General features: G+C 45.0%; 1 protein-coding gene across 2 annotated transcripts in view; it reads right to left on the reverse strand.

Annotated features, from left to right (window-relative positions):
- MAP2K5 (mitogen-activated protein kinase kinase 5) overlaps positions 1-27851 on the reverse strand; it is a 288293-nt gene that overhangs the window by 105114 nt on the left and 155328 nt on the right. For both annotated transcript variants that reach the window (XM_075535636.1, XM_075535635.1), the window contains exons 14-16: positions 15633-15706; positions 14602-14652; positions 6665-6736 (exon numbers count right to left, since the gene is read on the reverse strand). In XM_075535636.1, coding sequence (XP_075391751.1) covers positions 6665-6736; positions 14602-14652; positions 15633-15706 — 197 coding nt within the window. The remainder of the gene's footprint in view (positions 1-6664; positions 6737-14601; positions 14653-15632; positions 15707-27851) is intronic.

Raw genomic sequence — 27851 nt, forward strand, 5'->3', positions numbered from 1 at the left:
GAACATTTATAGGCACTTAATACATACTTAATTTTAAACGGAAAATTAGAACAAATTATCCGAATCTGCTTGAAAACCAATACACAAATATAAGAGAATTGAGCCAAAACGTGTTGAGTAGTAGGAGAGTGGGATTGTGCTAGGTGGTGTAGGGGTTTGTGGCCAAATCAGATATGAATCCTGTCATCAAGAAACTGATCCACCCATAAAGTACTCGGCTACAAAGTGGAAACTTTCGATGCCACAGGAAGATGCTGAGGAAGAAACTAAAGATAGCCTTTCAGCTGGCAGGATGGCCTGGGCTGGGCTTCCCCCAATACATGCTCTAACTCCTAAGCTGTGCGTCGGAGGGTGCAGGGACACTCGAGAATGGGGTTCTCTATGTAATGTTGATGGGGCGACTCTAGAAATAGCAGCCTCTTGCCGGCCAGGCAATTCCGGCCCATCGCAACCGCATAGGACAGGGTAGAACTGCGCCTACAGAGAGTTGTTCTCCCACGGAGGGGCTGGTGGTTGGGTTAGCAGCTCCATGGGCAACCGCAGTGCCAGCATCGCTTCTCTTTAGAGATAAGAAAGGAGCAGGTGCAGACGGCGCGGAGGCGGCTGCTACAAGGAACGCTGAGAAAGAGCCCTTGAGAAGCCGCGCTGAAGATTCTAGCCGAGTGCGGACAAAGAGCGTGCCTCCTCCCAGCCCAGAGCGAGGGCCCTGGCGTCTAACTCCTAGTCCCCTGAACGGTGAGAACAGAGATCCGTCCTTTGAAATCGCCCACGAGTGCTACTTCCATGTGGATTTGTTTGGAATTTGGTAAGGCTCCGTCTAAAACTCAGAAATCACTCTGCCAAAACACCAGAACCACAACAACCTTCGGAGTAGGGTGCTTTGGATGGCAATGGCTTTGTGCGGCTCTCGGCCTCCCTTCTTCACCTACCTCGAGACATTTCCCGAGGCCCGGCCCCTGCTTTCACCATTCGACACATCATTCAAACCACTGCAATAAAACAGTGATCATGTTGAAGAGGCGTCTCCGAGGACTAGATGACACACCAATTAACCAAGCGCATCAGGCCAGATTGTTCTGGGCCGTGGACTCGAGGGACTGCGGGTGAGAGGCACACAAAGGCCGAGAGGACGAGGGCCGGAGTGAAAAGAGTAAAACGCATGTGCTAAGGATGGGCCTTTCAGCCTGACTCCTGCGGACAAGCCTGTCAGAAGAAGATTCACCACCAAGCTTAATAAGGGTTATAATAACCCGCCCGACAGAACCACCGAGCAGAACGTGTACGTGTAGAGCACACTCAGTGAGAGTCAGAGCACCCAAGGACGCTCCCTGTGGCTCTTTAATGTGCATGCATGGCCCTGGCTAATGCACACACGAGGCTAGAGGAGATGCACCACTGACTGATTTTAGGCTAAGAAGGACCAAATTCAAATCCAGCTTTTGCAGATACAATTACTTACCCTCCCCAACCCCCGGCCACAGATTGACAAGTGATGCAGGATGTGGACAGAGTACCTAATGAGCCATTCTATGGGACAACACATACACGCTGAACTGTGTGAAATTGAAACATTGTGCCCTAAAATGTCTTGGGGTTCCCCATCTGCTTATCAAACAGTCAAAAAAGCAAACCAACAACCATAGACTCATTAAAAGAAAGCCTTTGTTCATGTACCAAACTCATTTTCACGTCTGGAGTCTTCAATAACAACTACCAGGTGAAGACCCCACATCTACTGCTACTAAGTACATTCAGATTTACAGCAACCCTGTATCGGGTTTCCGGGGTTCTAAGTCTTTATAGATGCAGACAGCCTCATCTTTCTCCTCTGGAGCTGCCAGTAGGTTTGAACTTTGCAGTCAGCGGCCCCATGAGTAACTTCTGGGACAGGGCAGCCCCTGCAGATTTCTGAGCAGAAAGCCTCATCTTTCTCCTCTGGAGCTACTGGTGGATTCAAATGGCCAGCCTTGTGGTTTGCAGCCCCGTGACTAACCACTAGGCCACCAGGGCTCCTCCCTGTATGGTCCTAAAAATCACCAGGGTAACTGAGTGTGTGGCAGCCTTCCAGGAGAGGTACGTACATATCCCAGGGCAGTATTAACCCTCCCAGTCTGTCCCAGGTTCGTGGGCTTTCTGTCCTTATAAGTGGGACTTGCTGGGTCTTTTGTTTTATTCCTTTTGTTTTTGATTTTAAATTTCCACACTGATTCTACACAATCTCTTTTCCTCATTACAAGTGAGCCCACACACATGCCGCATCTATGGCAATGACCCACAGGAGGGAACAACATGGGTAAAAACCCGAGTTGCAAACCCGAGCAAACATCGCACAGAAGGGGCCAAGTAGAGACAAAAACAAAGCAGCCACACTCTAGTCAAGCTGAATCTCACTTTTTCCCGTTCTGAAGGGTCACTTCCAACTTGATGCCGCTACCTCTGCCAGCTCCAGACACTGCGTACAGCTGACCAAACCCCGGAGAGGGCCTGCTTCATTCCCCAAACAGGGCTGCTGAACTGGAAGAGATCCTGGTACTGAAGACTCTGTGCAAGGCCTGTGACATGAGCATCTTTAGTAAAAGAGTGTGATGGTAGTGGGGGCTGGTGATTTGTAGAGCCCTGAGAAGACCCCTGGGCCAGACATTCCCCACCCTCTGCTCCATGCTCTGGGTGGGCTGCCCACTGCTCTGAGCAAATCCTAACGTTCTTAGTCCGGTCTACAAGGCTATATTTAACCTAGCCCTAGCTACCTCTGATTGATTTCTTTCTGTTTTCCCACTGTTAACCTCATTCCACTCACACTGGTCTCTCTGATTTCCTTAAACCTAGAAGACACACTCCACTGTAGAACCCTGCATTTGATGTCAGAGGGCTTCTACTTTTCATAGTATAAAAAGCACTTATTTCTCACGGAGGACGGCCCTGACACTGGATCCAAATGCATTCCACATCATCACTGCTCCACGTCCTCATCCTGCTTATACTCACCCCTGGAAAACTGTCTAGCTATCTTTCTATTTTCAGTTCATCTCTTCATGTCCCACCCACATATCACCACATGTAACTCCATGTGTGCCAAGCCTTGAGTGCCCTGATTTTTACTATAGTCTCATTGCCAACGTAGCAAGCACAGCAGGAGCTCAACACACGAATAAAGATATGAATGCTACAGGAACGAATGGTGACCCTGTGCACGTGCTCCCAATCTTACATCTAGGAGATACTTTGTTTTATCCAGGCGGGGGGGGGGGGGGGGGGGAAGGGGGGCTGCCAGTTGCTGTGGTGCTGGAAACGGGCCACTGGTATGTCAAACACCAGCCGTGTTGTCATGGCGGACAGGCTCCCATGGAGCTTCGGGATTAAGGAGAAGGATTTGGCAATCTCCTCCTAAAAAACGTGCTGTGATTAGCTGCAGGGCAGAATGTGATATGGTTCTGAAAGATGCGCTCTCAGGTTGGAAGACACTCCAAATACGGCTGGGGAAGAACTGCCTCCTCAACATAAAGTCGACCTTGATGATGTGGACGGAGCAGAGCTTTCAGGACCTTCACATGTTGATGTGCAACAATTCAAAATGACAAGAAAGAGCTGCAGACATCCATTGATAACTGGAATGTGGAATGTACAAAGTTTCAAATACAGCAATAATTGTATACGAGAAGCACCCCCAATTTCTTTTCAAAGCTATATATTCAATTTTTTTTAACACAAAACAACCATATCACTTTCAGAGTACTCTGCTTTGCACTTAATACATTGGCCAAGTCTGTGATTCCAATCTTGGAGACATTTTTCAAACTCATCTGTGTGGATGGCTGACAGCACCTCTCTTGTTTTTTTTATTTACCTCTTCTATGTCATCAATTCATTGTCCTTTCATGTACCTCTTCATTAGTGAAAACAAAAATAACTTGCATAGGTCAGGTGCATGGGGCAAGAGAGGCAAGTTTTTTTTTGCCCAAAACTGGCATACTGAGATGGCTGCACGAGCAAGTGCATAATCGTGGTGGCAAAACCAGTCCCTTATCTGTCACAAATCAGACCTTTTTCGCTGTACACTGTTACAGAATCTTTTCAGAACCTCTAAATAGAAAGCTCGATTAACAGTCTGACTGGTGGAATGAACTCCAAATGCACTATCCCCCTCACATCAAAAAACACACGAGCATTGTCTTGATCTTTGATATCACTTGTTTTGGGCGAAGTGACGATGTCTTCCACTGAATTGACTGATGTTTGGTTTTGGGAGTTGTAAGAATAGCACCATGTCTCATCGCCAGTAATGACCTTGGAAAAAAGTCTGGGTCATTTCGGAGCTGTTCTTTCAAAGAACTCAGTGTTCTTTTTCCTGGTCAGTCAGAACCCGAGGCACAGATTTCACAGTGACCCTTCTCCTTCCCAAATCTTCCGTGAAAATTCACTGAACTGAGCTCCAAGACAGTCCGGATAACTTCCCCATCTCTTCACTGGTCCGTTGGTCTTCAAGCTGGTCTTAGTCTCCAAAGCTGTCAAACAAGTGTACACATTTTGTCAACATTTTCATCCGTTTGGGAAGTTGATGGGCATCCAGAACGAGGTTTATAATCGTCATTTCACTTTTTTTTTTGAAATGAGAAAACCACTCATGTGCTTGAGTTTTTCCCATAGCGCTGTCCTTATAGACTGTGTTCAACATCGCAGCAGTTTCTGCAGCAGTTTTCCTGAGCAGGAAACACGATGTCACAGCCACACGCTGTTCTCTTCAATTGGCCATCATAAATGATATGGTTGGAGTGAAATGGCTTATATGAAAAAATTCCCTGTGACCAGAGAGAAGCTTCCCAGGAGACAATACCGGGGGCAGCACTAACTCAGAGCCGGCTGCTCGATGCTTGCCTAGCAGGAAAAAGGTCTACTACGAAAGCTCCACCCTGTGGAAATTTTTTCTCTTGTTTTTTTTTTAGCGGGGGTACCCCCTTGTAGATAGAACAGGACCAGTTAGTATTTTGTTCTGGAGCTGACTTGCTGGAACCTAACAAGGGTATGCACGGTCTAAGACACACAAACTCAAACTTGCTATGTGAAAGTCGAGAAAAGATGATGGGAAACTGCTTAGTCTAGAAAGAGTCTTAAAGATCATGTGACCTAACAAATTTATTGTACAGATGGAAAGAACAAGGAGCAGTGGTTTGTACACAGCCACCTAGTACACTAACAGCAAAGTGAACAGTAATCTAGGCCTTTGATGCTCAATATAGGATTCTTTATAGCACGTAACATCTCAGTTCTACAGTACAGCTGGTCACTTACTCAGTTTCCATGACCGAGTTACAATATGCAAGGGGAAATGACAACCAGGGCCCAGTTTCCACCATCGACAGCACTAGCTTCCCCACAACAGGCTAAATGAACAAGCCCTTCGGGATTTTGTTGGGTGACTCAGTTCTGAGCACCCATCCAGCCTCTGTCATGTGGGAATTGCTGACCTCTCTGCTGGATGCACATGTGCTGTGTTTCCTTGTAGCGTCCCTTTGGTGAAGTAGCAGAAGAATATGGTTTAATAAACATTGAGCACTTTATATTTGCTTTCTCTCTCCAATACAGGTGAATTGAGTCTGAAGCTATTTCCTTTCAAATACAAGGGCATTCATGCATTACAAAAATCGTAGAAAAGTAGTTGACCAAACAAACAAAAGAAGGTGATAAAAGTGTGACTGCAACTCTATCCATGATCTTGTTTAAAGAAAATCCTTTCTGCTTTTCAAAAGTACTCCTTTCCTTGAATCAATGTAAGTGAGCAACCATTCTTGAAGCATCAATGAGAACCAACACTCAGTACTAGTGTAATTCAAACTGAGCCAGCTGTCCTAATGCACATTTTATGTATTTCTTTATAGACCAATTGTTCTTTACAGAAACGTTCATGGAGAATTTTAGTGGGGCTACATGTAACACACTAGGATAAAGTCCATTGTAAATACAGCTGTAAAGACTAAAGAAAGGCATATGAGGGGACTTCAACAAGTTGATGTAAAAATTTCATTACCTTTTAATTCCATGAACTTATTGTAGCCCCTTCATTTTCCCATCACCCTCACCCCCAAGACCCTACTGTGACATAAATACATATATGCAGACAATATATACACACAACAAATATGACTAAGAATGAAGGGGCTTTTTTAAAAATTAAAAAAATAGAACTTATACATCCAAATGAGTATTCCTGTACCCTCTAGTGTAATCACTTCTGGGAAGTTACATGTGTGTCCAAGGAGCCGAGCAACATGCTGGCTTTCCCAGGAGCCCCTGTTTCAGAACACAGGCTCCAGAGTCCACGTGGTACGGAGTACCCAGCAAACAGGTGAATGAGGTGAATACTGGAAGACTATATTTACGTAATTGATTTTGCACGGAGTTTTAGAATCTGTATTTTTAACAGGTACCCCAAATAAGTCTTTTGCAGGGAATTTGTGGGAAATGATGCTTTAGAATAATGTTCAGAGTCAGTTCACAAAGACATCAAAGGAACGCCTTAGGAGTCAAACTCTGTGCACATATATACAAGATAAGTTGGAGGTTTAGTTTAATTCTAGCCACCCCCCCCCCGCAATTCTTCATTCTTTCTGATACAGCCTAGTAGGACAAACATGCATGGAAGCCCAACTAAAAAACAAAAGCAACGTACCTCCATGAAAGAGATCCCTAAGCTCCAGACATCAGAATGGATTCCATATTGCTCCCCTGAAATTCTCTCAGGCTGTAAGGAAACAGGAGAGCTTAAGTGGATGGACGCTATCCCAGGAAGCACACATATGTAGCTACGGCTGGGACCCACCAACAGACAACCACACTTTCTAGTGAAAAAGTTATGGCGAGCCTAACCAGCCGCTATGCATGAGTGCACAGGTGGATGTGTGCATGAGTGTGTGAGACCTTAACCTCAAGGAATCCTCGCCAAGGCCTAATTTTGGGCTGTAAAAGCAGACGTTCAGAGCAGTGAGTAGCCTACGCAAGGTCCCAAGGTCCAAAGGGGCTGAGGCTTGGGCAACGCTTACGTGCAGTGTCACTACAGCCTCTTTCTCTGGACGGAGGAGGAGGAGGTTTCTGTTTCACTCATTTCCCACCCAGTACCCCACCGGGCACGTAGCTGTGGACTGAAGGGCTGCAATACACATCTACCGCATATGTGATTTTACATGAACCAGTAACGTTCCTTGGAGACTCTGATACCTGGTCATATATTCCTTCCCAAAGATAATTACTATTCACTCTTAAGAACTTCCAGAAAATGTGACAATCCTAAGCTCCTCTTGACTTGAAGAAATACAACCAGAGCTCCCTCTCTCCTTTCCTCCCTGTCACCTCTTCTTCATTCTGATAGCTGTCAGGAGATCGTATTTCATCCAGAGTATAGCAAAAACTGCCAAACCAGCAGGAGTGAAATACACACACACAAAATATCTTGGCAGCTCCAACAGTAAGATTAAATACATTCATTACATTTGCCCACCGAACAACCAAAGCAGACCTATTGCAAGGGGAAAATAAATGTATAGAGAAATTAACTAAAAAACTGAAATCATTTAAAAAGTGATCATGTTCATGGATATCAAGTAGCGAATAAGAAAACTCTGTAAGGCCAAGATTCTGACCACCTCTCATTGCAGACAATGACCAGTGTGACCCAGGACGTGAGCAAGAATGCACGTCGAAAGCAGGTGGCAGACTTTGTGGGTCTAGCTGGAGGAACTCATAAGTTAGACAGCGGCTGGGCAATGTGCCCAGGCACGAGATAAGCCCCAATGCAGGCTGAGTTCATGGAGCCAAGCCTTGATGGCTCGAGGCTGCACAATTCAAAGCTGCTCTCACAGTGAAGCTCGGATGGCCTCCCTGTCCTCTCCCCTCTCTGCGGCCACCAGACCACCACCCGGGTGACAGAAGGTTCATGCTGGTTAAAAGGGCGAAGATGAGGTTGCTTCCGGAGCCGGCTAAATGGTCAGAAAACTAGGACTCTTGGCCGAACCACTTCTGTACCGAGGTTTAAATGTAGGGGATGAAATGTTCTATTTTTAACAAGAGCAAGGAATATTGATCATTTAAGTAGGATTTCACGAAAATGTCAAAGTATAAAGACTAACCGTATATACTTGTGTATAGGCCGAAAAACTGGGGTTCGCTTATACATGGGTCAGTGGTACCCCTTGGGGCCCCCCACCCCGAGGTAACAGGACTAGCACCCATTATCTTGTGGGTGATTGCCATTGTTCCGCTGTTTACTCACATGTAACCAATCAGAGCCGTCCTATGACGTGTGTCTTTGAATAAGCCTTTTAAAGACCGAGTGCGAAGGATGTGGCATGAATGGATGTCATCTGGTCAAGCCTGACTAACAGAAGGAGGAAATCTCACGAAGCCTGACATAGAGTTAATAGCAAAGTGGGTTCGAGAAGCATGGGAAGACATGGTGCGACGTGCCTTCCAGAAATGTAGTATTAGTAATGCTATGGATGGCAGTGAAGACTGCGCTTTGTATGAAAATGACAGCAGTGATGGTGATGACGGCAATCTCAGTGAGGACAGCGTCTGTGATGACCTCGCATCAGCTGACGCTCTGCATTGGGATGTGGATGATGATGAGGAATCCAGTTTTGAAGGATTTTAACTCTTTACATTTTAGCTTGGTTGCTGATTGAGCTCAGGGAATAGTACTCTTAAGGTATCACTGTTGATACCTTATTGTTTTTGTTGAACCTATTTTCCACTTACTGTGCTGGTTTACTGTTAAATGACTTGTCCTTTTATTTATGTTTTTGTTTAAAATAAGTATTTAAATACATTACCCCACTGATGTCTCCATTTTTAGTAATTTTATTTTCATTTGTTTTGATTATTGAAACTCACCAATAGCTTCTGCATTTCCCACCCTAGGCTTATACTCGAGTCAATCAGTTTTGCTGGTTTCCCAAATAATTAGGTACCTCGGCTTATACTCGGGTCGGCTTATATTCAAGTATATATGGCAGTTATCTGGAGCTGCTACAACAGAAATACCTCAAGGGGCTGGCTTTAACAGCCAAATGAGTTTCCTGATGGCCAACTGTTGGGAGGGGCCATAGAGTTGGCTCGACCACAGAAAGAACCACGGCCCTGTCCTGCACTGTGCTCACAATGGCCAGGTTTGCGCCCACTCTTGCAGCTGTTTGTCAAGGCTCTCCTATGTTTAGAGACTTCTTGGAGGTCTTAGGTGGATACATACCTTCCTTCAGGGAGGTTCCAGGTTTGTTTCTGCTCGACATCTGGGGGTGCTAACAGCTGGGGTCACTTCACGTCCAGGCCTCAGCCTGATGCTCTGTGGTCATGGATGAGGGGCTTCAAAAAGTTTGTGGGAAAATCCCACTATCTCTTAATTCACCCAACGCATATGCCCATGGGGGAAATCTGTGCTAGTTTGTCATTGGCCACAGGTGTGGCTTCCCTGGAGGCGCGGTGCGCCCAGGGGAGAGAGACAAGGCCTCCTGCTTCTGTAACGATTCGCAGCCCTGGAAACTCAAAGTGGCAGTTCTTCTCTGTCCTGCAGGGCGGTCATGGTCAGAACTGACTGGGGGCAGTGAGTTTGGCTGCATGTGGGTCTCTGCATAGCTCCGGGAAACCTTCGCTTCTGTTCCCTGGGTGTGTGGGGGGGGGCAGTAGCTTTGCCCTCCCCGAGGGTGAGCCCTTCAGAGTTCTAGCATGATACAGTCAAGTCTTCTCTGAGGCCAGCCCTGTAGCTGGACCTCCGCCCTGGTCACCCACGTGTGTTGTAGGGAAATGCCCACAGGAATAGGTCGTTTTGGTGTCTGGGCATCCTGCTTCCTTCTCTGGTGTGGGATTTCATCTGAAAATTGTCTTTGAGCGTTCTCTTCAACTCTTTGGTATATTTGAGATGGCTTGAATGATGCTTCAACTTGCAATTTTCAGCAGAAAGGGCTGATCCAAAAAAACCTAACCTATTGCTAGAAACCAGAAGCTAGCACCCTAATTAACTATTGGCTCTCTGAATTTGCCAACTCCGAGTCCCTGGCCCAGTTAAAGTTACTTCACTTCTGGCTTCCTCATCTGAAAGATAAGGGCAGGATTATCTAAGAGTTACAAAGAGTAACATTCAGTGCACAGCACTATCTGGAGCAGGTACTGCTTGGTCCAACATGTGACCTATTAAGATGCACACCACCATCACTACTACGTGACCATGCCTAAGTGCAGGGGATCATGCGATCCACCCGGCCCCCAATTCAGGTTAAAGGCAACTCTGAGGAAAGGGATAGTTTTGATGGAGCGAAAAAGGGCTCAAGTGACAAACCCAGTCCTTTAGACTGACTTGCAGGTCCCAAAGAACAAGCAACAGCTCTTGTTAAGATTTTTTTCCTTCTGAAGTTTCAGTTATTCATAACATCAACGTCAAACTTTTATATTTAATCCCTTAAATTTTTTTTTTTTAACAAGCCACAATGACTGAATAGTGAGTGAGTTCAAGGTTTTGGAATGTATGCCTTCAAAATAAGAGTAAATTTTAAGTATCGAGACTTTCTGAGAAATAAAGTTTAAATTTATTAAAAGCCTCATAGCCTTTGGTACCCATCTTGCGATTCTTCTGGATGAAGTCCTTTTAAATTGGAGTTTTGAAAATGGATGAAAAGACAAGGGGGCATGTGATAGTTTAGTTTTCTGTCAATATGGGCAGGACAAGCGTCTCAGTGGTTTTGCAATGAAGTCTAGTAGTCTCAGCGATGTTACCCACCACAGTGTAATCACCTCCGTAATGTGATCTGCTGGGAGCTGTAAGAAGATTAGGGTCGAATGCAACCCTCTAAGGCCCTGATGATGTTGACTCAAGGGTGTGGCCTATTCCCTATATAAGTAAACTGTGGAAAGCTTGCTTGCTTCTTGCTGGTCTGGAACCTGCATCTGGCTCACTGACCTCAGTTCCTTTGGACTTAGCCAACAATGGCTGCTTATATTGCCTGCGGACGCTGGGAGCAATTAGTAGTCTGTCACTTGACCTGCTGACTTTGGATTAATTGGACTCCGCAGCTACACATCTGATGTACTGACCACCACCCTGTAGTCTTCTTGCTTTGTCTGCTTGCTTCCTGGTTCAACAACCCACCCTCACCCCTGTGGTATTTTTGTTCTGGCAGCACTGGAGAACCACGCTCTTACTAAGACGGATGCCGCTGCAGCAAGATAGGAGCATGTCTGAGTGTAAAGGGAAGGAAGCAGATCTAAAGCAAGAGCACCGAGCGGATGACCTCAAACTACACATTCCAACAACCCACTATTTGTCTTCCATCCCATGCCACTCTCCCTTCTATTGTGAGTCTTTGCCCTTACTCCACAGTGCTCTCTCATTTGTCCTTCGAAACATCCTCTAAGTGCATGCTGGGTAAGACCTCAGTTTTAGGGCATATGTAAATCTGCCTAAGGCCATACTGCCTAACTTTCCCCATGTTTTATCTTGGGTGTGGCGTGGTCCCACCGCGCCCGGCCAAGAGCATGGAAGGCGCTCAGTAAATCCTGGCTGATGGACTGCAGGTGCCCTGTTTCATATACAGCTTTCATTGGCAGAGACCAGCAGTTGGCAATTTTTTTTCTGTGTAGGGCCAGAGAGTGTTGAACAACGACAACTTTGCAGGCCATATGGGCTCTGTCAAACTGTCGCAACTACTCAACTCTGCCATCACAGTTCTGGAGCTGCCCCAGACATGCCCATCAACAAATGGGCATGGGCATGGTCCAATAAAACTTTATTTCACAGCGACAACAACAACAAATGAGTGAGAAGCTAAATTTGTCCAGAGAGCCTGCAAACCTGGGAGTTATCAAACAGACCAGTTAAGATGTGGTACCAGGCTGCTGGAACCCCCAAGACTGTGGCCCTTGGACACCCTTCCAGCCTGGAACGGAACCCCACCTCTCCCCACTGCCCCAGGCTGGGGAACAACTTTCAGGCAAACAGCAGGCAGGCCTTTAAAGTGAATAATAACCCTACTTAGGTCATGATTCAGTCTAATGTCCCATAGGAGATCAACACAACAGGATTTTCCCAAAATCCAAGCTGAGGAGGCAGGAAGGAGAAACCTCAGAGAGCCCAGGGCGGAGAGGGGAGAATGTGGGTATGCGGATAGGACCAATCACTATCCTGAAGCAGGGTGTGGATAAATGGTTGAAATGCACTGTCATCTATCACTTGAACCACAGAAAGTTCAGAAACCAACAGAAATAAATATATAAATGTAGTACCAGGTGTGGTTGAAAACAGAAACTCAGACCGCCTTCTTCATGGGACTTAAACTTTTGGAAGGCAAGGTCAAAAGGATACCATTCCCACTTTCCTCCTCCCCTCCCCCTGGGGTCCCACCCTCTCTAGGTAAGAACGTGGGGGAATCAAAAGTCTGTGGGGAAAACCCATGATTTTTTTTTTCCCCCCATGATTTCTTAATTCCACTTTTCCACAAAGCTTTTGAAGCCCCCTTTTGCTGGATTGACACTGAGGGTGAAGCTCTTGTTCTCGCTGCCAGGAAACCGCAGGCCTTCCCTTCCGTGGCCCCCAGGTCCCTCAGGCTTTTCAGATTTGGAACTAGGGAGGGGATGCCAAGAGTTCACACAGTGTTAGCTTTGCCCATCTGAGCTCACGTTTCGTAATTTTAACCCTTACAGTTTCCGTTCACAGATGGATGCATCACCCCACCCATAAACACAGAGGGGGACAAAAGTAATTTCTTTACTGTACACCTGGGAAAGACGACTGTGACCTGGATTTGTACACTCAAACACAAAACAATTTAATTATCAGAGCAATTTACAGCTATGAAAAATAATCATTGATAATTGAGAAGTTGTTTCATTTATTTTTTTAATGGCCATTTCTCATATTCTCTCAAAGACTAAAACTATAGCATTTATCAGGACTCTGTTAACCATAAAGGTGGTGTACTAATCTCATCTAACCTGGTAGAGCCAGAAGGGTGATTTAGTTTTATATAAAGACACATATGATTGATTATTTTAGAGGTTAATTAATTCCCCCCAAACCCACCCCCAGTTTACCTGAAAAAAACAAACAAACAAACAACAACAACCAGGAAAAGATTAATTTTCTCTGAAGACAATGCAGAGCAAAAATGCACTATCCTGGTAACTGACTCAAAACGGGATGCTTTGTATTATTCGGAGAATAAGATCCAGAGTCCCAGTAACATCTTTTGACTTCATGGTATATAAACAGCCCCCCCCCACCAAAAAAAATCACAAGTGAAAGAAACTACCTAAATACATCTAGAGCCATTATTTAATACCTTAATCCCCAAACATGAATATAAAACAAAATTCTGCTTCCAAAATGATATCAGATAAACTACTTGTCTCCCTTCATTCCCACTCTGGAAATGTTTTTGGAAAGAAATGAAAGCATTTTTACAGACACAAGTAACTTTTCTTACACAAAAGTTAGGAAAAAAAAGAGAGAAAAGAGGTCACAGCCAAGTCCACAAGCGCCTTTCAAATTGTTCTATTCTTCCACTCTTTCTTTCTCGGTAAATTCACTTTGTGGAGTAAAGTAAACTATGCCACCACAGGCAGGTGTGCACACCTGCAGCACAACAGAGAGGTTCAAACTTGCAAGAAGGCGGCCTGCTGCGCTTTTACACACAGGGACCCACACGTGAGATTTGGTGATATTAACAATTTCATTCTGATCTAGGGCCAAAGCTTGATTGTCTTCCTGGAGAAAACAACCAATCTTATTGATGGACATTTAGCATGCTTGCGGGTTAACTAATTAAATAAGCAGTATGGCCAAAAAGCCACTAGGCTACCAAGAACAACTTTTATGTAGGATTAAACTTCAAAATAGTGATTTTTTTAAGCACCTCTCTTTTTTCCTGTAAACATTTTATTAGGGGCTCATACAACTCTTATCACAATCCATACATACATCAGTTGTGTAAAGCACATCTGTACATTCTTTGCCCTAATCATTTTCAAAGCAAAGCCCTTTGCATCAGGTCCTCTGTTTTTCCCCCTTCCTCCCTGCTCGCCCCCCTCATGAGCCCTTGATAATTTATAAATTATTATTTTGTTATATCTTGCCCTGTCCGATGTCTCCCTTCACCCCCTTTTCTGTTGTCCGTCCCCCAGGGAGGAGGTCACATGCGGATCCTTGTAATCGGTTCCCTCTTTCCAACTCCCTCTACCCTCCCAGTATCGCCACTCTCACCACTGGTCCTGAAGGGATCATCCACCCTGGATTCCCTGTGCCTCCAGCTCCTGTCTGCACCAGTGTACATCCTCTGCTTTATCCAGACTTGCAAGGTAGAATTCGGATTATGGTAGTTGGGCGGGGGTGGGGGGGTTAGTAAAATAGTGATTTCACACTGGAACTGATCTGGCTAAGTCACAAGAGTCAGATAAGTAGTAGCTCCGGTATAGACCTTGATGTCTTTTGGGAAGATTTAAAAACGGGATCGTCAGCCTAATTTATGATGTTGGGCTGACACTCTGGAATCAATTCAAGAATTATACATCACCAAGTACATAAAGATAAAGATGTTGGTTTAAATGTTATTTTTGCATACATTTACTTACCGCCATATAAGCATTTGTTCCAACATACGTCTTGGCTATAGAATTCACCAGCTATGAGACAAAACAGTCTGTTAGCACAATATAAAGATAATGTGGAAATAAAATGGGCAATTATTCCTCATTTAACCTACAATTGTCATTCCTATAAATCAACTAAAAGTATGTAAAAAGGGAACAAATTTATCTACAAAGGCATTAAAAATGATTAAATCTCTCTTTTCTTTTGAATGCGATTTCCAATTTAAACAAGCGCAGCATTACAGTTTACAGCAGATAACCTTAAACAATTCACTTAAGCAGGATGCTTCTCGCTTTAGTACCCCAAACCCGCCTGATATAAAAAGTGATTTGAAGTGGAATTTGAACACACTCATTCTGTCGTCAGCTATTTGAACACACTCATTCTGTCGTCAGCTGGCTCAAGGCGTGAGTGAAGCCGCCCCGTGTTACTTGAACAGAGCGCACGCACACGACGCTGGAGAGGTAACAGACTTTGACAACTCCTATGACACGATGACCTTCTCTTTGGTCTCTGTGTTTGGCTGGGAGTAGAGGTGGCTGCGATTCAAATCAACATCACAGCACGCTCACGGGTCACCATCACCGGGGCTCTCCAGGGAGGCCCAAAATGGAAATTAATTAAAATTTGTGCTGCACATTGTAATGGCCCTCCACCATTGTTGCTCCCAATATTAATTTTTATTGTGGGCCAGTTGGGCTCCCTAGGCGAGGCTCCCACTCTGCCCTCCCTTTTGTCTGGCCAAAATGCTTTCGTATCAAAGCTGCATATCAATGAAGTTTGCTATTCGTAAGTAGTAATTACAATATCAGCAGTTTTTACTGTCATTAAACAATGAACAATCATATCCTGATGAAGGAGACTCGCTTCGAGATTAAAAATGAATAACATGCTCCCAGCTGAGGAGCAGAGGCAGAGCTTCTGTTTGCCTGGCAGCGAGGTGTTTTCAACCCAGCAGGTAGAAGGCTATATGGAGGGGTGCCGCGGGGAGGGGTGGGGGGCAGAGACCTACCTGGGTGCTGACTCCAAAGTCACACAGCTTGACCTGTCCTCTCGTGTTGACAAGCATATTGGAGGGCTTCACGTCTAAGGAGAGACCAGAAGAAAGCTCAGGGAACTAACTCCATCTCTCGGATGCTGATTAGGACGGGGAGGGAAACAGAGCACATGCCTGCCTGGCCATATTGCTAACGTGACATCACCTGCTCAGCCTGCAATTCTAATCACCACTCTCTCTCACAGGCAGCATTTCACCTGCAGGCAAAATGTAAGGGCTTGACTCCTCCCTCCCAGCCTGAGCAGCTTTCTGTGGAAGCGCCGGGCTGTTTCCAAAAGTTCAAGCCCATCTTGGTTTCCAACACCATCAAATACCGCCGTTAGCCCACACCCACTGCTCGGAACCTGGAAATAGGGGGGAATGGAGCTACCTTGCAAAGGGCGTGCACATAAAGGCTGAGTTTTGCTCTGTGAGCATGAATGTCAAGCTCCCACTTGTTCCGGAGGAGGAGCGGCCTCAGGGCAACCCACCCTGGGAGAACAGGAAGAAAACTCCCCACATCCAGGAAACCACGAGAAAAGAAAGGCAGTATTGCTATTTCTGGTGCTTTACTTAAATGTTACCTGAGGTAGTCAGTCAGAAACCCAGCAAAAGGTGCACGCATGCCCTTTACCCTTCTCTCCCCCGCATTGTCTTCTTTCACTGCTGTCATCCTTAACAAAAGAACGGACACAGCCTTGCCAGAGCAGTCAGTTGCTAAATAAGGACACAAAGGGGTTCTGTGCAGCATCCACAGTGACAACAAGGACTCTTCTAGGGACTCGGAGAGCCCACAGTGCATCCCAGCTGGGCAAGGGCACGCTGGTACGGATGGTGCCCAGCGGGTCCTGCTTCAGTGCTTCACTGTCCGGGGCAAAATGTGCTAGCATGTATAACTGGTGATGGGGAATCACGCATAGCATCATAACTTGCCTCAAACTGAGCAAGACTCATAACCCCTTCACCTATCAGAACCCCTTACATAACAGTAACAAAAGAAAATTCAGTCAATGAATTGATCTCTCTGACCCTCCACCTTAAAAAGGGGTACCCAACAAATACCTGCAAAGAGTAGGTACTGAAACTTCTCACAGCCCCAAACGACCGACCCCTACTTCCGGTGTGCCTGACAGTGTGCACAGTGTTGACGGAGTGTGGCCTGACGGCCCCTGAGAGTGCAGCTCAACCAAGGGCAGGGGCTTTGTCCGCTGTACTGACGACCAGGAAAGACAGCCTGGTACACAGCAAAAACCAAAGCAAACTCTGCCACCAAGGCCATGCTGACTCATAGCAAGCCCACAAGACAGGGCAGAGCTGCCCCCATGGGCTTCCAAGACTGGAACTCTTTCTAGGAGTAGAAAGCCCCATCTTTCTCCCATGGAACAATTGATGGCTTTGACTTGCTAACGTTGCCCTTTGCAGCCCAATGCATACCCACTATGCTGCCAAAGCTCCGGCACATAGCAAGTACTTAATAAACAGTGATGGATGGATCGAGGAATACATGAAGGAAAAACACAAGCACGTAGTATTGTTTTATGCTGATAATCCCTTCCAGTGATAAGGAGCATGCTCCTCCATGAGCGCACACTAACTGTACCCTGTTTAGGAGGGTCTGTCTTTATATACAAGTTGGAATGACTGCTATGAACAATGTGTAGTATGTGTACCATGCCATACGGCAGTGGAGGTGGGTACCAGCTCTTTTAGCAGCTGCCTCTGCCTCCAGGTTCCCCGACTTCAATAGAATTCTTAGACCACCACCACCACATGAAACCCAAATATCCCACATTCACCCCATCGCATCTTTCCTTTAGGAGGAAGCCAGCTATTCCCTGACTCTTCCTCCTCCTGAGCTCGAACTCTGTCAGAACAGGTCTGTGCTTTGAGGTGTGCCAGCAGTTACACAAAACAGCGCAGACAGCCGACAGCACACAGCCAGCCAATGTTTGCTCAAGTGAGAGAAATGTTAGACTTTATGTAACCTGGCTGATCTTATTGTCCCAAATTTAATTATGGGCCCCTTTGAATTTGTCTTGTCTTCTGGACTACCTACTCTTTTCTAGCGTGACACTGTCAAACCAAGCCACCACCCCAGCAGAGACAGGCGCGAACCACTATTTTGAGAGCTGCGAAGAAGGCGCACTTTGGGAATCACCACGTGTGCTAGAAACAGCGCACCTTCTGCTCCGTCAGACACGCCGGCAGCAGAATCACAACAAACCTGCAGACGACATTCCAGGTGCCAGGTGTCGGTAAGAACTACACTAGACATTTCAGCTCTGCAACATCTTCCTTTTAATGGATAATTTAAGTCTATATACCTTTTTGCATATCAGCCTAATTATCAGGTATACATTGGGCTGCTAACTGAATTGCCAGTTGTTTGAATCTATCAGCTGGCTCTGTGGGAGGCAGTTTGCTTTCACAAAGATTTACAGTCTTAGAAACCTAATGGAGCAGTCCCACTTTGTCCTCTTGGGTCGCTATGAGTTGGAATTGACTTAAGGCCAGTGGATTTTTAAAAATTGTAATGTCTGAAAATCGTAGGCTCCCCACCAAAAAACCCACCAAACTCACTGCTATTGAATTATTGCCGATTCACAGGACAGGAGAGAACTGTCTCTGTGTGTTTTCTAGATTGTAACTCTCTATGAGAGTAGAAAGCCCAGTCTTTCTCCCTTTGAGTTGCTGGTGGTTTCGAACTGCTGGCCTGGCAATCAGCAGACTAATGTGTAACTACTGTGCCCCCAGGGCTTCCTGGAATGCCTGCCATCCTCAAATCCCTTGCTGTGTTCCAGAGAGCGCTTTCATGACGGTGTCAGCTCACCCAAGAGCAAGTCCTTCTTGTGTGTTCTCATCGCTTCACCCCCAGGCTTAGAAACCTCCTCAGGCGGACTTTGGACTACTTGAATCCTACCCTTTTGACCACAGTATCTTATTTACTGGTTTCAATCCTTTAAAACAATATACTAAATTTGCTGAAATATGAATGATGGATTGTTTTAAGATTTGTAAGAGTCCCCATAAATTATTAATAAAGAAAAATTTATACAATTGATGTATTGATTGTTATAAGAGGGTAAGAGCCCCCAATAAAATTATTTTTAAAATTGCTAATTTGAACACCCTCTTCAACAATATCTTGAGATACAACGTTTAATCACTCTGACCATGCTTGCTCTTTAATTGTTATTAGACCATTTACATTTACTGGAATTATTATCAAATCTACCAAATTGTTATCTGTCCTATTTGTTCCCTTTTCTGGTCTTTCATTTGGGTCATCTGAGCTCTGTTTTACCTTCCATTTTCTCTCTACGCGTGGCTTCTAAAGGAGCCTGGCACAGTGGGGTGCTAACTACAAGACCTACTGGGCAAGTCCACCAGCAGCTCGGAAGGAGAGCGAGCCTTCCGGAGTTCTACTCTGTCCGATAGCACTGCCGTGAGTCAGTCAACTTGATGGCAGTGGCTAATTGGCTTCGAAGTCAGCATTAGCAATCTTTCTGTACAGGGCAAAATGGAAAATATTGTAGGCTTTGAAGATCATATCGTCTTCACAGTAATAACTACTCAGCTCTGCCTCTTAGTCACAAGCATCCATAATTAATACATAAATGAATGAATGGGGATGTCAGTGTTCCAAGTGAATTTGGTTCACAAAAAAAAAAAAAAAAGAATTTGGTTCACAAAGCAGGAATAAACCAAATTTGGTCAGTGGGCCAAAGTTTACCAAGACCTATTTAAAGCTATATCTCTGTTTGAATTTTTAAAAATCATTTTATTGGGGGCTTGTACAATTCTTATTACAATCCATACATCCATCGGGTAAAACATATTTGTTGCCATCATCATTCTCAAAATATTTGCTTTCTGCTTGAGCCCTTGATATCAACTCCTTATTTTCCCCTCCCTCCCTGCCTCCCCTCCTCATGAAGCCTTGATAATTTGTACATTATTGTTTTGTCATATCTTACATTGCTCGACATCTCCCTTCGCCCACTTTTCTGCTGTCCGTCCCCCAGGGAGGAGGTTGTACATAGATCCTTGTCATCGGTTCCCTGTTTTAAATTTTTAATGGCTGCTCATATGATTCCTAGTATCCCTCTTAAACTTACCAATCTACCTTCAAGTGAAATTAGGGAATTTAAAGGATAAAATACAGGCCTTACAACAATATATTTCCATTATATTCTTTGCATCCTTTGAGATATTGTCAGGCATTGGCCTCTGTATATGATGTAAAAGGAGCCCTGTTGGTGCAGTGTTGAGTTCAGCTGCTCATCAAAAAGGTTGGTGGTTCAAACCCACCAGCTTATCTGAGAGACTGATGTAGTGGTTTGCCCCTGTAACAACGTACAGCCGTGGAAACCCAGTGGGCTAATACGGGTCTGCTCTGGAGAGCCACTACGAACAGCAATCAACTCGAGTGATGGATTTGAAGTTAAAAATTAAAAAGGATTAAATGAAGGGGGAAGTGCAGAGTGGAGACCCAAGGCCCAAGTGTCGACCAATGGAGATCCCCTCGTAGAGGGGTTTAGGAGAGGAGATGGGTTAATTAGGGTGTGAGGTAGTATCGATGAAGAACACAGCTTTCCCCCAGATCCTGGATGCTTCCTCCCCCCAACTACCATGATCCGAATTCTACCTTGCAGGGCTGGATAGGACAGAGGCTGTACACTGGTGCATATGAGGGTTGGAGGTACAGGGAATCCAGGGTGGATGATACCTTCAGGACCAAGGGTATGAGGGACGATGCTGGGAGAGTGGAGGGTGAGTGGGTTGGAAAGGGGGAACTGATTACAAGGATCCACATGTGACCTCTTCCTTGGGAGAGGGACAGCAGAGAAGGGGGGAAGGGAGACTCCGGATAGGGCAAGATATGACAAAATAACGATGTATAAATTACCAAGGGCATATGAGGGAGGGGGGAATGGGGAGGGAGGGGGGGAAAAAAGAGGACCTGATGCAAGGGGCTTAAGTGGAGAGCAAATGCCTTGAGAATGATTGGGGCAGGGAATGTATGGATGTGCTTTATACAATTGATGTATGTATATGTATGGATTGTGGTAAGAGTTGTATGAGTCCCTAATAAAATGTAAAAGAAGAAAAGAGAAAAAAATGATTAGGGCAAAGACTGTACAGATGTGCTTTATACAATTGATGTATGTATATGTATGAACTGTGAAAAGAATTGTATGAGCCCCAATAAATTGTTAAAATAAAAAAAATGAAAAAAAAATTAAAAAGGTATAAACCAACCCCACATTTTAAAAATCACTAGATATTTTTGCTTTATATCATTAGTTTAAAAAGATATTTAGGAGTGATACACATTCTTTTACAAATATCCACATGCTGACCGTTTCCGGCACCTTTCATTTCTTGGTGTAGATACACCTTTCCATCCGGTACCCCTTCCCTTCTGCCTAAATAAGTTCCTTTAATATTCTTTACGCTGTAGTTCTACTGGCAATGAATTCCCGCAGCTTTGTCTGAAAAAGTCATTATCATTGTATTTCGAACATATAGCCAAAGAATTGTGGGTCGAAAGGTTTATTTACTAATTTAAAGCTATCTTGTTATTCGTTTCAGAAGCCCTCACACCATTGAATCGGTAACAAGGTTCATGGTTCAAACTGCAGGAGAGAGGGTTGGTTTTCAGAAAATTAATCTTGGTATGCTTTGGTGTGGCTTGGTGTTCATCCTCACTATTGTTTGGGATTCATTTAGTTCATCCTTTTGCATCTCCCATTTCTCGCCTGCGTGGTCATGTTTCCTTTTACTCTTCGAGCACATTTACAATCTAGCTGTTTTAAAGTCTTGGTCTGACACGCCCATATCGTCAGTGAGGGGAGATGGGTCGGTGTGATATCTGGTTCTAGTCATGTATTTTTCTCATGCTTATGTCCTTTCATCCATGAATCAAAAGAGAAATTCATTGTTCATACTAATTTTTTTGATGCCAGATATTATTGTTGATGAATTTTGTTGCAATTCTTTAACAAGTGTTGGAACGAAGTATTTGGCAGGCAATTAAGTTACTTGAAGATAGCTCAATTTGGGGCGTAAAACATCTACACGGGGTCGCCACGAGTCAGCATCAACTTGAGTTTCTCTCTTTTAAGCGCAGCAAGATCTCTGGGCTCTGTTTGGGTTTCTGCTCCCAAGATGCTGTGCAGTGTCTTGAGGCCTAAGTTTGGGAGACAGAGGGGTCATCTCCTTTATCCCCTTCTCGTAGGGCTGGCAGTCTCACACTGCCTGCTACTGCATGTCTGAAGGCCTTTTAAGATACCACAAATCTTCTTGCCAGTAACTGGGATAGAAATAATATTCAGACTTTTAAAGTTAAGACTACATCTGAATTCATGTGGGAGAATTTGAAGCGGATGGACTCACTTTACATTTTGGAATGGGGATAGCTTCCTTGAGCTAAGTTCCACTTTATCTTGGAAAAACACTGGGCTTACATCTGAGGGGCCCGTGGCACCTGAGGACAGAGCCACTGAACGTAATGGCTCTCGGCTTCCTTGAAAGCACGCAGAGTATACACGTCTCAAGATGCCCGTTTGTTGATTTTCAACTTCAATCCAAGTAGGAACACATCGCCCAGTGGTTCTCAACCTGCGGGTCCCGACCCCATTGGGGGGGGGGTCAACCTACCCTTTCACAGGGGTCGTCTGATTCATAACAGGAGCAAAATGACAGTGATGAAGTAGCAACAAAAATAATGTTAAGGTTGGGAGTCACCACAACATGAGGAACTGTATTAAAGGGTCCAGGCACGAGGAAGGTTGAGAACTACTGACATAGCCTAACAGATCAGGTAGAAAGATTACTTTTACGGAGGTAGTTCTACGTTTGCTTGTCTTAATGCAATCTCAAGTTAGGGGGAACCAACAGCAACGGAAGGCCCACGGCTTTTCGCTCAGCCCACTTAAAGACGGCCCAGGCTTTCTTCTGTAAGCAAAGTGCAGGGAAGATGAGTCATTAAAGTGACTGATTATAAATGGCAATCATCAGGGCAGATGCGAGTCATTTTGGTTTAATCAGGCCATTAATTATTAGGGTTTATCAATTAGTTTTATTGAAGGCAGGGGAGCTTAAATGAATAGTAGGGCATTGATTTTAACTGAGACATTTTCTCAAAGAAAATACAAATGAGGTGTGTAGAAACCTGGAATACAGGTCCTTTCCACACCATTATAGAGAAACACATTCCTTCCAGTGCAACATATACGGCTGTAGTGAAAAACCGAATTTCCCTCAAGCCCCTTTGCATTCAGTACGAAACGCCCTGGCGCTCTGCTGCTCTAATTTGAGGCTTGGTTTCAATCTCTCTTAGCCCAGAGATCAATATCATGGTGGAAAAGTGGAATAAAGGGTACAGTGCAAAATCCCAAACAAATCCACTGCCATCAAGTCAAGGTCGACTCTTGGTGAACCCTATAAAGGGTTTCCCAAACTACAAAACCTTCCCAGGGGCACACAGCCTCATCTTTCTCCTGCTGAGCTGCTGTTGGGTTTCAACTGCCGACAATGAGGTTAGCAGGTTAGCATCTAACCCACAGGACCACGTGGGCTCCTTCAAATGCAAAGTGACCCAGTTTTGTTATCACATATTCTTTACCGCTTTCATTTTAGGAAAAAAAGATTATTTTTACACAGATAATTGTGTGTGTATTTTAAAAAAATCATTTTATTGGGAGCTCGTACAACTCTTAACACTATCTATATATCCATCCATTGTGTCAAGCACACTTGTATATTTGTTGCCATCATTTCAAAACACTTTCTTTCTAGTTGAGCCCTTTGTATCAGCTCATTTTTCCCGCTCCATCCTGCTCCCCCTCACATACCTGGGATAATTTATAAATTATCATTATTTTGTCATGTCTTACACGGTCTGTTCTTAAAGGAGCCAATAGCTTCCTGGTCCTCAGCGCCTCTCAGAGGAAGCAGAATGATGCCATCCAAAACGTCCCCTGGGTTTCATTCAAGACCCTAGTGTGAGTGGACCCCAGCACATTGATTCTGAACTGTGGACAAGTTACCACCTCTCGGAGCCTCGTTTCCCTTATGTACATGCATACATGTAACATATATGCAATATGTGGGCGTGTGATACATAGGTATTTAAATGTGTTACATGAATGTCATATATCCATGTTGGGTATTATACAAGGGAGCTTCAAAAAATTCATGGAAAAATGGAATTAAAAGATAACGAAATCTTTCCACAAACGTTTTGAAGTCCCTTTGTATAAGATCAGGAGTGTATCTGACCTTCCTCCACTGAGATTAGGAAAATCAGAATGCAATTGTGTGTTGAGCAGTGCCCAGTACAGGACGTGAGCTCCATGAATTGTTGAATGAATAACATGAATGGGGAAAATACTCTTTATACTTGAATGCTACTGCTTTGTAAAATTGGTACTAACAAAGACCCCTACCTATCAGGATGTGGACCATCTGATCCAATGAACCAGATCTAATGGTAAAACCAGTTCCACCAAATGGCAGGCTCCTTCTAGAATGGCAAGTGTTCTTCAGTTAGGATTACAGAAGTGTGACCAACCAACCACCCCTGCCCCACAGCCCAGTACTTCCTCCCTCCTTTAGTGGAGCTCAGAGCCATCCTAACACTGCAGTGACGTTTGCTTTGCAAGTGCCAGTCCCCTGATGTAGCTCCATCCAATCATCTGAAGGGCTTAAAAGATTCTAAGAAAAATGTCACCAGGGAGTGAAATAGTGAAAGGTTTTTACAAATAGACCCTCATACATGAGGATGATAGGAGGTAGTTTTTAAAAGAAGTCTTTAATGGAATAAGAGTCAGCTCCAATAAGAATTAAACATACTTACTACAGTTAAAAACAAACCCCACTGCCATCAAGTGGACTTCAACTCATAGTGACCTTGTTTCAGAGGCTGTAAATCTTTATGGGAGTAGACACTCTCACCTTTCTCCTGAGGAGCATCTGGTGGATTAGAACCACCGACCTTGTAGTTAGGAATCCAATACTTACAGTGCCACTAGGACACCTACACTCCCCCTAGGACCCAGTAATTCTAGTTCTAGGAATCTAACCAAGAATGAAAATTTAGGGCTATATTTAGACTTCTATATGAATAGTAACATTAGTCATAATATCTCCACACTGGACACAATCCAAATGTACTTACATTCACGAATGGGCAGACAAAATACAGTTCATTCCTATGACGGGACACTGTCAGTAAAAAGTCATGCAAAGATGACAGCATGAACCTCAAAAAATATGCTAAATAAATGATGTCCGACACAAGCTGAAGATTCTTTTATATGAAATGTCCCGAACAAGACACAGCGACAGTGTCAGAGGCAGACCAGAGGTTGCCTGGGGCTGAGGCTGGGGGCAAGGGCAGGGCTGACACTCTTTCCCGGTGATGAAAATGTGGTAAAACTAGAGGACGGCAGACTTGAACAGCTTGATCAGTCTACTAAGAACCACTGAATTGTACAATCAAAAGGGGTGAATTTTATGCTATGCTAAGCGACTCATCTGTAAAGCTTTTCAACAAAACTGGCCTCAAAACACAACTTCACCAATCAAGTTCTCCCCAGTTTAGCAGGTGCTTCATGGCCGCTGCAAGCCCTTTTCCTACTCTCCAACAAAGCGCGACTCTTGGTGAGTCAGCCCGGCGGACGTCCTGCGCAAGGACACCAAGGGGCCCTCGGGTCCATTCTGAGGATCCTGACCCGGGGGGCGGGGGGCACGGGGCTGTGCTCGACAAGGTGTTGGTGAGGTTGAAGACATTATTGCATGTCATGTTAATAAATGTTATTGAATGCCATTGTGCATTGGGTCCTCGGTTTTACACTCAACAATTCACACGCATTGGGTTTCACTGCAGCCGCTGCAGTCCGAGGAGTGGACACTTATGTGTTTCCTGGCCCTTCTGAACTTTGACGTTGTTTGATTTCAAATGGTTGCTCTCTGTAGGGCTTCAATGGTTGATTTTGGGAAGTAGATGGCCAGGCTGTTGTTCAGATGGCCTCTGGGTAATGGCCAACCTTTCGCTTAGCAGCCGAGCACACTCACCACTGACACCACCAAGGGACTCCCAGACTCCCAGCGTGGTGAGATTATTTCCCCCCAAAACTGAGATACACTTTTAAGTCCTGGTTAACCGAAATTACAAAGAGGTACAGAATGATACTACTTTTAAAATATGACTTTTGTGTGTTTGAGAATATTTCCCCAAATGACTTTGACTCTGCCTACAAAATACAAAAACCACTTGGTCCAAACATCGTCCTTTATCAGTCAGTGACACTTGCTTCAATAACTCCTAGTACGTGCTCTGCCTGATTTGCTAGCTGGGTTGACTGATCTTTGTCTCCCACCCTCTCTTGCCCCTTTTTCCCCCCTCCACTGGACTGACCAAATTGACTGTGGAAATTGATAGCATGTCGAGACAGCTCAGGTTGCCACCCATCACTGCCTCACGCGGGGAAACGGTCTTTTTTTACACATGCCGCGTCAATTAGCATTAAACAGCCCGCATCATTAGTACCCGATGCTTGCTCACAGAGGCCAAGGTCCTCAAGAGCATACGCTTTCGGCAGCTCCTCACAAAAGGCTCCCTCCACTCAAGGCCCAGCCCCTGGGCCCCAACACAATAGGGGCCAGAGTGGGAGGCTCCCCTCTGCCGGGATGGGCTGGGTGCCAAGGGGGCAGTGCAAAACCGATAAATAAATAAAAGCTCTTTTGCAAGACTACAACTGGAGTTAGCCGAAGCGCTTAGAGTAGGAATTTGCGTGGTCAGGTTGGTTCCCGAGAACACCCACCGTGCGGGTGTACATGTTACAGTGTGCACTCTCGTGTCAACGAAGAACCCTTTGCGCGGAGTCTTTTCACAGAAAGTGCTGGCAAGCCTTTAAACTTTTTTGGTTTGTTTTTGTGGGGGAGGGGAGCTCCCCTTTGGTGTCTGTTTTGTTACAGACTTGAAATATCTGCTCTCTGTGGTGTGTAAATTCACTGAATGCTCTTAGAAACAGGCATGGTGTAACCCTGGCTTCTGTTTTAAAGCCAAGCTTGTGGCGCTCTGGTGGAAAGAAATAAACTTCTCTACAACTTGTCCTGCCCTAAAGCAACGACACTGCTTTGCTTGGCTGCCAAGAAGCTGCTCTCAGTTTACCAGGAGCCCGAGGAGGCACCAGCAGGGACCCACTCCTGTCCCCTTGCCTGGCACTGTGGCAGGGGGCCCCCAGCAACCTCGTTCATTGTGTTTAATTGTCTTATGAGAAGACAACCACCAATATATCTATGTAGTTATTTCTCGGGGACTGCATCCTAATGAATGAGAACAGCAGGTACAATTAAATATAGACTATGCTGACATTCTGCATGGCAAATTCATCTGTGCACAACAGGAACACACTTAGGAGAAAGCCACAATGCAATATAAAAGTTGTTCTAATCATCCCATCACATAATAAAGGCTAGGTCATCCACACATCCCTGCAAAAGCCTTAAATAAAATTAAGCAGCATAATTAGCCGTGCTAAATGGCAGTTATTGTCTAGAGAGCCTCATGACTCATCTCAGAATGGAGGAAACAAACACGGCTTTCCTCCTCCATGTCTGGAGGCAGAGAGGTGCAGCATGCATCAACTGGCTAGGGCAGCAGGGCCTGGGCTTCTGAATTCTCTTCTCTCAGCCCGTCTGTCGTCAGTGGCAGTAGGCGCCTCCTTCACTTTCTACCTGTGATGTGGATATGGGCTGGTGGGAGAAGGGGTCCCTGGGAGTCAGGAAGGACCCCCATTCTGCTCCGGCTCCAGAACAACCTCCTTCCCGAGTCCAAGATGGTAAGTTCCTGCTGAGCACGGAGCTTTGCAGAGGAGAGAAGAGAGGGGACGAGGGTAGACCAGGGGAGTCAACATTACGGGAAGTGCACACGTGGTGAGACCCATTCTGTTTGCAGACTGGACTTGGGCTAGCATGTTCAGAACACTTCTGGTAAATTACGCTAGAGAAATAAGTATTATAGCAAATAACACTGCTTGGGTACTTGTTACACATCAGGCAACGAGCTATGTTTTACATGCACTAAGTGTCTCATTGGATTCTCATTATAATCTTTGGGTTAGGTATGACTTAATCTCATTTCCCTGATGCGAAAACTGAGGGTCAAATTAATAAAGTTACTTG

The sequence above is a fragment of the Tenrec ecaudatus genome, chromosome 17 (assembly GCF_050624435.1).
Source record: "Tenrec ecaudatus isolate mTenEca1 chromosome 17, mTenEca1.hap1, whole genome shotgun sequence".
Lineage (NCBI taxonomy): Eukaryota > Metazoa > Chordata > Mammalia > Afrosoricida > Tenrecidae > Tenrec > Tenrec ecaudatus.